This window comes from Sceloporus occidentalis, unplaced genomic scaffold (genome assembly GCF_023333645.1).
Source record: "Sceloporus occidentalis isolate IW3139 unplaced genomic scaffold, rSceOcc1.0.p SCAF_3, whole genome shotgun sequence".
NCBI classification, from domain to species: domain Eukaryota; kingdom Metazoa; phylum Chordata; class Lepidosauria; order Squamata; family Phrynosomatidae; genus Sceloporus; species Sceloporus occidentalis.
This window is the reverse complement of record NW_028316983.1, coordinates 144,065,168-144,075,304: the sequence shown is the minus strand read 5'-3', so window position 1 is coordinate 144,075,304 and position 10,137 is coordinate 144,065,168. Positions and strand designations below refer to the sequence as shown.

The 10,137-nt window shown below is 37.7% G+C and overlaps 1 protein-coding gene across 1 annotated transcript in view; it reads left to right on the top strand.

Annotated features, from left to right (window-relative positions):
* The first annotated feature begins 5,132 nt into the window (after positions 1-5,132).
* LOC149316914 (kinesin-like protein KIF14) overlaps positions 5,133-10,137 on the top strand; it is a 45,801-nt gene continuing 40,796 nt past the window's right edge. Inside the window, exons 1-3 of the mRNA XM_089518779.1 lie at positions 5,133-6,234; positions 8,529-8,780; positions 9,825-9,915. Coding sequence (XP_089374905.1) covers positions 5,162-6,234; positions 8,529-8,780; positions 9,825-9,915 — 1,416 coding nt within the window. The 5' untranslated portion in view covers positions 5,133-5,161. The remainder of the gene's footprint in view (positions 6,235-8,528; positions 8,781-9,824; positions 9,916-10,137) is intronic.

Here is a 10,137-nt window from a genome sequence, read left to right as displayed (position 1 = left end):
GGGATGGAGCCCATCTACACAGAATGGCAGGTTGTTTTTGAGGGGACTGAGAAGAAGAGAGGGAAACAAAAACAGGTCATTTTTAGGTTTCTACAGTTGTTGGTGTGGACATTTAAAACACTGAATACAACCCCCTCCCTCATTTAAAAATTCTTTCCAATATGTACAAAAATTGGGGGGGGGGGGCATTTAATATAAATTTTAAATGTTAGATTGGGGTTGAACATGTTTTAAAACTGTCTTTTAAAAAATAACATAATTTCGCACAAGGTGGAAATGTGCAGCTATTTAATTTTGTTTTGGGCAAAAGGAGAAGCTGGGGGGAAAAAGGAGGGCTTGTGGATACTTTTTGGTGCAGAATTACTGTAGTTTAAAATGAAAATTCAAAGATATAGCCATGTGAGTCAGTGGAATCAGCGTGTAGCAATATGTCGTAGCACCTTTGAGGCTCACTGAAAGGAAGAAATTGGCAGCATGAGCTTTCGTAGACTTCAATCGCATTTGCAAATCTGAGGAAGTGGACTGAAGTCTATAGAGATATCACAGGAGGGCAATTGAAAGTATAAACAGTGATTAACCCATGATAATCCTGCAATTACGCTAAAGTTTTCACATGACGTCCAGATGACGTGATTAAAGTGCCATTATCCCAGGAATAACCAGGCAAGAAACAGCAGCAGATCATTCATGGGACTTTCCATTGAATGACTTTTTGCTGTTTATTGTCTGGTTATTCCCTGGTTATTCATGGGATATTGGCTCTTTGTGTTAATCTCAGTTTAATTGCATTTTAATGCCAATTGTGCAATTTTCATGGGTTAATCACTGTTTAAACTCCACATTTTCCTCCATGTGATAAAGCTCATGCTGCCAATTTCTTTCAGTTGGTCTCAAAGGTGCTACAAGATCTCTCTACATTTAAAATGAAAAGTTAGGTTGCGTTTATGTATGTGTACCCTAAATACTCTAGGTACCAGATCCCATCTGAGCCTGGAAGCTAAGCAGGGTCAGCTTTGGTTAGTACTTGGATGGGAGATGGCCAACCACTACCAGGACCTGGCAAAGCCACTACTGAGTGTTCTCTGCCTGAGAAGACCCTATGAGATTCACGGGATCGCTGTAAGATGACAGGCGACTTGAAGAACTATACACAAAGAAAAAGCTTGTCTCTTGCAACAACTATCGAACTGTCAAAAGCTAAGCTGTATGAATGGGAACAAGGGACTGACACTCTTTTTGCTCCATCTCCTGGCGGTGTCTGACCACTATGAGAACAACTGAGAGAAGAATGTTGTATCTTAAGCTTTCATTGACATCTGAGGAAGTAGACATCTCCCCAAACGTCTGCGTACGATTACTTCCTTAGTTAATTTTAAGACCGTATTGTTTATGGAAGCATTTCAGGTTTCAGCTTGATAATTTTGGACGGGTCAGATTAAGAGTGTATTGCTGCTCCATAGTTTTAGAGCTACTTAATGCTAAACTAAACTAAGCTAAATTTTAGAGCTTCTTAATGCTAATTTGTTTAATTGCTTGTTTTTAAAATTCCTTGCTTTGTTGATTTTAGATTGAATGCCATAAGTGGGTTTTATCTAGTTTTGATGATTAATGTAAAGCGCAAAACTTAACGGAGCTATACTGTATAAATAAACTTTAATACTACTACTACTACTAATAATAATAATAATAAAAGACAAAGGCCTTATCTCCACTGCAGAATCAATGCAGTTTGACACTGCTTTAACGTCCATGTCAAAATGCTATGGAATTCTGGGATCTGCAGTTCTATGGGGTACTTAGCCTTCTCTGTCAAGAAGGAGCAGGGTGACCAGATGTCCTAACCACAAAAGAAGGACAAGGCACTGCAAAACGACCTCCCCTGACAGATCATCCCAGTCCCTCTGATACAAATTGCTCACAACTGCCCCAAGATGTCTCTCTTTAATTGTGATTATAAGTGATTTTTAACAACTTTTTTTTTATAATGTTGTAATTATGTAGTTTAGTTTTAAGGCAGGGTTTATATATAATTTTATTTACTATGTAACTATGTATTGTGTATTTTTATTGCATATATTTTTGGTGTGTGTGTGTGTGTGTGTGTATATATATATATATATATATATGTAATTATATTGTGTTATTTTTATTGTTGTGACCCTCATCGATCCTACGGGAGAGGCGGGCTAAAAATAAAACATTATTATTATTATTATTATTATTATTATTATGTAGGGCGTTCAAGAAAAATGTGGGACACGACCAAATGAACCCGCTTTTATTCCTTTGGGAAAAGGCGGGATATTAAAATAATAATAATAATAATAATAATAACAAATTAAATAATAAAATTATTATTATTATTATTATTATTATTAAAACTAAAAGCATTCATATCCATGTAAATCCATGCTTTTTGGGCCAGGCTCAAAGTGGGAGGACATTTTGGGAATTCCTCCTGGACAGGAAATGGAGGACAGATGTCCTGGTAAAAAATGGAGAGCTCTAGTGCCACTGCAAACTACAAATCCCAGGGATGGAGCCATGGCACTTAAAGAGAGGCCAAACTGGATTGTTTCTGCAATAGGCCCAAGTCTGGGAAAAGCTCATGCTGCCACCTCTTTCCCTCAGTCATTAGCCTCAAAAGGTAACATAAGGGGATTCCCATACATCTAGTGTGCCTTTTTCTCTTTCATTTTGACTTGGCTCTATACTCCACAGGGGCCTCCGCTTGGGAGCCTGAAGTGTGGCTACAACTTGGCTGTGGCTGCACTTCCCTCTTCCCTCGCCTCAGCCAATAGGAGGCGTCGGCGCGCCATTCGAATGGAAAGGGAGTGATGTCTCGGCACTGACTGACTGCTGCTGGCTGTTGATCTGGGGCGAGGTAAGTGGCCAGGTGGGGAGGGTGGGTCACTCCCTGTCTATGGAATATACCATTTCCCTCGAGAGGGGGGTGTCTTGGTCACTTGGGATTATGGAGCAGTTGAGACCTAGTCTCTGGTGCTTCTCTCTCTCTCTCTCTCTTCCTGTTTCCTAGTAGTTTTAAGGCTGGGCACCTTTCTGGACTTGAACTACAAACCCCATAATCCCCTCCCTAGGCTAGGCTAGGGTTCATGGGAGCTGACATCCCAAACAGCTGGGGACCTACATTTGGCCCATCCTTCATTTTGTCTACACTGTAGAAATAATAATAATAATACAGTAATAATAATAATAGACATAATAATAGAAATAATATTATGTAGCAATATTAGAATATTAGAATGTAGAAATAATAATAATAATAACAATCTTTAATTTATATAATAATATAATATAATTGTATGATTAAAAATATAAAAATATAATTATAATTAACTGTCAGGGCACCATCCTACAGCATCCTGGGGCTTGTAGTTTTGCAAAGCACTCTTTGGCAAAGAAAGCTAAAGACTTGGTAAGACTACAAATCCCAGGATTCCACAGGATGGAGCTGCAGCACTTAAAGCGGTGTCAAACGGAGTTATTTCTACAGTGTAGATGCACCCTGTTTTCTTTTGCTGCTGCAGGGGATTTTCTGCTAGCCTTCCCCTCCTGTTAAGGGAGAAGGCGCTGTTCTTGAAGGAGCTAAAATTAGATATTGTATATTATTATTATTATTATTATTATTATTATTATTATTTATACACTATTAAAATATGCTGTAGATTTACACAGAGCTGTACATACAATCAATAAAATAGACAAAAAGAAACATGCCTATGGTGTACATTATACAAAATAATAACAAAATACATATAAAATAATATATAATAATAGATGATAGGAGTCGATAAAATTATTATGTGGCTTTATTTATTTATTTTCTTTCTTTAAATCCCCCCCCCCCCCAAAAACTATAGAGACTCAAGCCGTGCTCCTAATTGTTTTGCTTACACGTATATCCTATTCTGTTTTGTTTTAGGTTACACTTCCCATGAAAGCCACCTTGAGCAGGTCACACTCTCTCAGCCTCAGGGGAAGGCCATGGCAAACCTCCTCTGAACAGGTGACATCTTGTTAGTGAGGTGTGTTTGTGTTGTGAGCCTTCAGATTGTTTCTGACTTACGGTGACCTTAAGGCAAACCTACCATGGGGGTTTCTTGGCAACATTTGTTTAGAGGAGGTTTGCCATTTACACATATGTTAAATTCAACTTATGTTAAATTCAATTTATGGAAGGTTGGTGGGATTGAGTAATGTTGCCGATGGCTGTATTATATATTTTTATCTTCTACTGTAACCTGCCTCGATCTGTAGGGAGAGGCGGGATATAAATAAATATTATCATTATTATGTCTGCATAACTCACTTATTGGGTCATTGTGGTGGTTAAAATTCCTTACTGATCAGGTAGCAACCCAACTCCCCCCAACCCATCTTTTCACTCCTTGCAGTCCTGCTCCTCACGTGGCCACTTACTAGCTGGTGGAGAGTAGGTGGAGAAGTTTCAATGGAGAAGCATCTACTATGTGCCTGGAGCTGGATGCACAATAATGACATCCTCCTCCAGAGGACTTCTGGGAGGTCCCAGAGGTTGCGATGCATCCATTTATAGGAACATAGCTAGGGACTTCACCTCCTCCTTCTAGGCAGTAAATAGTTGTGTTGGAAGTGCTGCAGCTGCTGAAAAAAGGGTCATGGGTGTATGTGTCATAGTTGCCCCTGTACAGAACTTTATGTCTCTCGATGCAGGATTTTGGACAGGATTTAATTTTTAAACACTGCATAGAGAAATTGAAACTACAGGAAAAGAGATTCCACAGCAACATTAGAAGGAACTTTGTGACACTAAGACAGTGGAATATATTCCCTTGGAGAATGGTGGAGTCTCCTTCTTTGGATGTTTTTAAGAAGAGGCTGGATGACCATCTGTCGGGGGTGCTTTGATTGTGTGTGGCTGCATGGACAGCCCTTGTGGTCTCTTCCAGAAATATGATTCTAATTTATTTAAGCATATCTGTCCTGCCAGGTAGGCATTCACCCAAGGAAAAAATGTGCATTGCAGAATAACAATTTTTTTTTAACAGATCCTATATGTTTTGCCTGCATTACAGGGAAAATAACAGCTGACAGTATCCTTCAGGACAAGCTTGTACAAGATAATTTCACTCCAGGATTTGCAGCTTTTCTTTATGCCTCAATGCCTATCTATACTGTTCCTAAACAAAGCCACGTTAGTGTCCTTGGTGGTTCTTCACAAAAGCATCCTCCAGAAGCTGCTTGTACTAGAGACAAGTTTAGAAAACCATTTACACCAGATGTATTAGAAAATGAGAGAGAGAATTCACTCTCCCAGTCCTTGAATAAGACTAAAGAATTAAACAGGACTTATGTGCTTTCTGCTTGTAAGAAGCTGGCTGATGCCTCACCGGCCCTTACAACTGGAGGCAAGTTGACACTCCAAAGACGAACTGTGACAAGCAGAGAACAATCCAGTATAAATGCAACATGCAATGGTGAAAATACACAGGCAGAAAAAAGACTGACGCTGCAGCGCCGTCTGAGGATTGGATCTACCGAGAAACATAAAACACATGAAACTGATGACGTTAGAAGAGAAAACACAACTTCACTTCCAGCAAAACCTAACAGCAATGACCCTCCATTTGTTAAGACTTGCCATCAGTCACTTAAAACCTGCACAGATGTAAAGATAATTCCTGATATGAAAAGCCATGTACCTTTTAATCAGAATGGTTCAAATGTTTATAGGAGCTACACACCTCTGAAACCCAAGACGATAAGTGCTGGTTCAGAGAGTGAAAACAGGCTTTCTAGATCATCACTTTTAACCACAGCAAAACCTGATAGGACACCTGCTGTTAAACAAACTGAAGAATGGAATTTCAGAAAGGAAAATGTCACCGTAAGCCTGCAAAGTGGAGTTCTTAAAAATGGAAATTTGGAAAGGCAGAAGACGCCAAGAAAAGGAATTACAGAAGGAATTAAATTTACTCCTCAAAATGGATCTGTTCAGTATGTTCAGAGTTCTACTACCCCTACTGTAAAGAATATGACACTTTGCCCTGAAATAAGATCATATACTCACAGCAGTAGAAAAGGAAGGTTGCAAGAAAACACCACATCTATCCAGCAAATATCTCTGCTGCAAGAAGATACTTCAAAGAAGAATATGTGTGTTAAAGATGACCCTTTCAAAATTGAAAACAGTAAAGTGACTGTGGCGGTCAGAGTTCGCCCCTTCAGCAGCAGGTATGTAACCACAGTTTTTAGGCATTATATGTGAAATTATACAACTTGTTATGTCCTTCTGTGAAGATAAACAATAGCAAAGCATGCTGTACAAAAAAACTCTATATGATACTACCAAATTTGATTCTGTGGTGTCTAGCGCACCACCTAGTTACTCTCCAGTTTGCTAATAAAAAGATCATTGTGCTTCACTTTATATCTGTTTTCGACTTTTCAAGGGATGCTTGTGTTCTTATTAGGACCTGATCTTATATATCACTAGGCCCTGTATTTTCAGAGAATGAGAGAAGAGTCATTATTCTTTCCTTGTGCTAGGATCATTGCATCTTATAGTTTGTTTTGTTGCATCTAGTGATACTAACAGAATTATACTTACATATCTCTTTAATGCTCCATTTAAAGGCTATTAACAGTCTGCAGTTTGCGGTACCAAAATTTTGCCCAAATTGCCCCTTGTTACTTTGTTTAACTGTTACTCTGATAAAGAATTCTGGAGAGGTTGAAAGTTTGCTTACAATTTTATAGTCATACTATAGCTTTTGACATCTTTAAACGCCCTCATCTAATTTTTAGTTACCAACTCTGGCCAGTATGAAAAAAATACTGCAAATTCCTATCATCCACTAGCATAAAATTTTATAAACTGAATGTCTAATTTCCTCCTTAACTATTCTGGAATTCATGTTGGTAATTAGTTTAGCCTTTGACCTTGGACAATGTATCATCATCATCGTCGTCACTATCATCATTTATATCTTGCCTTTTCCCTAGTAACGGGACTCAAGATGGCTCATAACTTAATAAAAATAATACAGATTAAAAAGTATACAAACATCAGTAAAAAGTATAAATATGAAAGTTATTCTGTAGAGTTAAAATCATTTAAAATTCATTAAAAGATCATGTAAAATTTCAGATGCATTTAAGATTCATTAATTTAGTAAAAAAAAATTTAATGAACAGCACAGCACATTGTTAAATTGCATCATAGTCAATTTCCAAAAGCCTGATGGAATAGGAATATTTTTATCTGTTGGCAGAAGAAGAGGAAGAAGGGAGTTATACTAGCTTTCCCAGGGAGAGAGTTGCAAAACTTGGGAGCAGCCACTCAAAGGGCCCTCTTCCTCTCCAATATAATAATATACTTTTATCAGACATATGAGAAACATATGCTCCAAGCAAGTTATCCTAAGTGTATACATAGTTACAATATTGTAAGTTCTACTGTTTTATTAACATATTTTCATCAGAGCCTAAACTGTGTCTTATTGAATTACTTTGGTCTATTCTAGATATCATTTGTATGAACTGTTAATGGGCCCAAACAGACAGGACAAAATAAAGCTGCTTTGGGTCACTTGGAGGTATACTGGTTAAATGATGCATACGTCTTAAGAGGCCAGAAGCCATGCCAAAGCCACGCTCCAGTCCTAAGGACTGGTGCGCAGCTTTGGTGCAGCTTCTGGCCTCGAGATGCATGTGTCATTTAAATAGCATACCTCCAAAGTGACCCGGAATAGTTTTTTTGTGTTTTTTTCAGGCTATCTGGCCACGTTCTAGAAGAGTTTCTTTCTAACGTTTCGCCAGCATTTGTGGCTGGCATCTTCAGAGAATGCAGTGAATGCGAAACGTCTAGAACATAGCCACATAGCCCAAAAAACCCACAAAAAATTATGGATGCTGGCCATGAAAGCCTTAGACTTGACCCGAAGTAGCTTTATTTTGGCCTGTCTGTTTGGGCCCACAGTCAACAGTCTATATCTATGGGTTCTGTATCCATGGGTTCAACCAACCATGGCTTGAAAATATTAAAAAAAATCCAAAAAGCAAACTTTGTTGTTATCCATTTTATATAAGGGATGGCATTTTACTGCACTATGTATATAATGGACTTGAGCATCCACAGATTTTGGTATTCACAGGGGATCCTGGAACCAACCTCAGCAGATACTGAGGGCCCACTGTATCTCAAAACATCAGTACTTCTGAATTAATATATCCCCTTTCTTAGTTTCCATATTGCCATTTGACATTTAAAAACTAATATTTAGAAGGAATATAAGTTAAAAAGAAATCAGTGTTGGGGAATGCTTATTGTTTCTTGAAAGAAAATGGTATATTTTTCATTTTGCACAATTCAGACATAACTCAGATATGTATCAAATTAGAACTCTTCATTTCCTAGAATGCCAGTTAAATACATGTAATGAATATAGATTTTTTTAGCGTATTGTGAGCATTCTTCATTTAGTTTTACCTCCTGTAAATAATTTTTACTTTCTCCCTTTATTCAGAGAGAAAAACGAAGAAACGTTCCAGATCATTTCCATGTCTGGGCAGGAGACTGTTATAAACCATCCAAATACAAAACAAATATATAGTTTCACCTTTGACTTTTCATTCTGGTCTTTCGATAAGAGTCATCACTTTGCAAGCCAAGAGATGGTATATCAGTCCTTGGCAGTTCCTCTCTTAGAAAGGGCCTTTGAAGGATACAATACCTGCCTTTTTGCATATGGACAGACTGGTTCTGGAAAGTCATATACGTAAGTTAAATTGAAAGTTGTTGCTTTTTGAGTTGCACTGAATGTATGCCTTCTAGCACTTTCTTTGCAAGACGAGCTTGCTCCTTCCTCAATATGACATCCCTTCAAATATTTAATCCCTATGAAATTCATGGGGTTGCCATAAGTGGATAGGTGACTTGGGGGTACAGAGAGAAAAACTGGGCAGAAAATTATATTAACCAAACTTTTGTCTACTGGTAGATAAGGTTATGGCAGGCTATAACATGATATTTGATTACCAGAAGGCACATGGTCACCAGAGCACTCAGAGCTCATCACTCAGTGTAGATTGTTAAGCTGCATCTGCACTGCAGATGTAACCCAGTTCGATACTTCTTTAACTGCCATGGCTCAATGCTATGGACTTCTGAGAACTGTAGTTATGTGAGATATTTAGCCTTCCTCTAATGCTATAACAAACTACAAATCCCAGAATTCCATCGCACTGAGCCATGGCAGTTAAAGTGGTATCAAACTGGATTGTTTCTGCAGTGTGGATGCAGCCACTGATTACTGATTCTGGAATTCCAAAAAGATTTTTCAGACTCAACTATGACTAGAGGCTACAAATGAACACAGTTCATAATGTGATACAACTCTATTTAGTTTGTGTGCTGCAGGATGTGCTTTAAGCTTTTGCTCCAAGTGATGTGAATCCACTTACACTGATCTAGTAATAGGGTTAAAGTTAGTAAATGTGTTGTATATCTTTTAAAAATATTTTGTGGTCCTCGACTATAGTTTCCAAACAAATATATGAGAATTTTGTTTTTGCACTATTTTGCATCTAAGTTGGAGAGAGTTGTTAATTTTCCCCCAGTTAGCCTAACTAATTTGGTTACTTGGTTTCAAAACCATATTAGATTTTACAGTATGCTTCAGAATACAGTAAGTTAAGTTTATATGTTTTTTTAAAATAGGATATCTTCTAAATATCAGTTAGATTAAAAAAAATATGCAAGCACCTGTTTTGGCAGAGCTGAAAACATCATGAACCTATCAATAAAACATTTGTCATTACAGCATGATGGGCTTTGATAATGATGAACGAGGAATAATACCAAGATTCTGTGAAGATCTCTTTAATCGAATAGAAGAAGCAGAAATACAAAAGGTATTGTTATAATATGAGCCTATCTGAGTTGGACTATATTTTTTACTTGTGGAGGGAAAAAGTCTTGACGCTCTTTATCAGTTTGTATCATTCAAAAGGGAGTAGGTTGTTGTCACCAAACTTCCTAACAGTATTTCATGCTTTCACTGAGATACTAAAGACTGTTAGCTTACATATGATGAGAAATTGGTGTAAATGTGCATTCTACTGTGCATAAAAAAT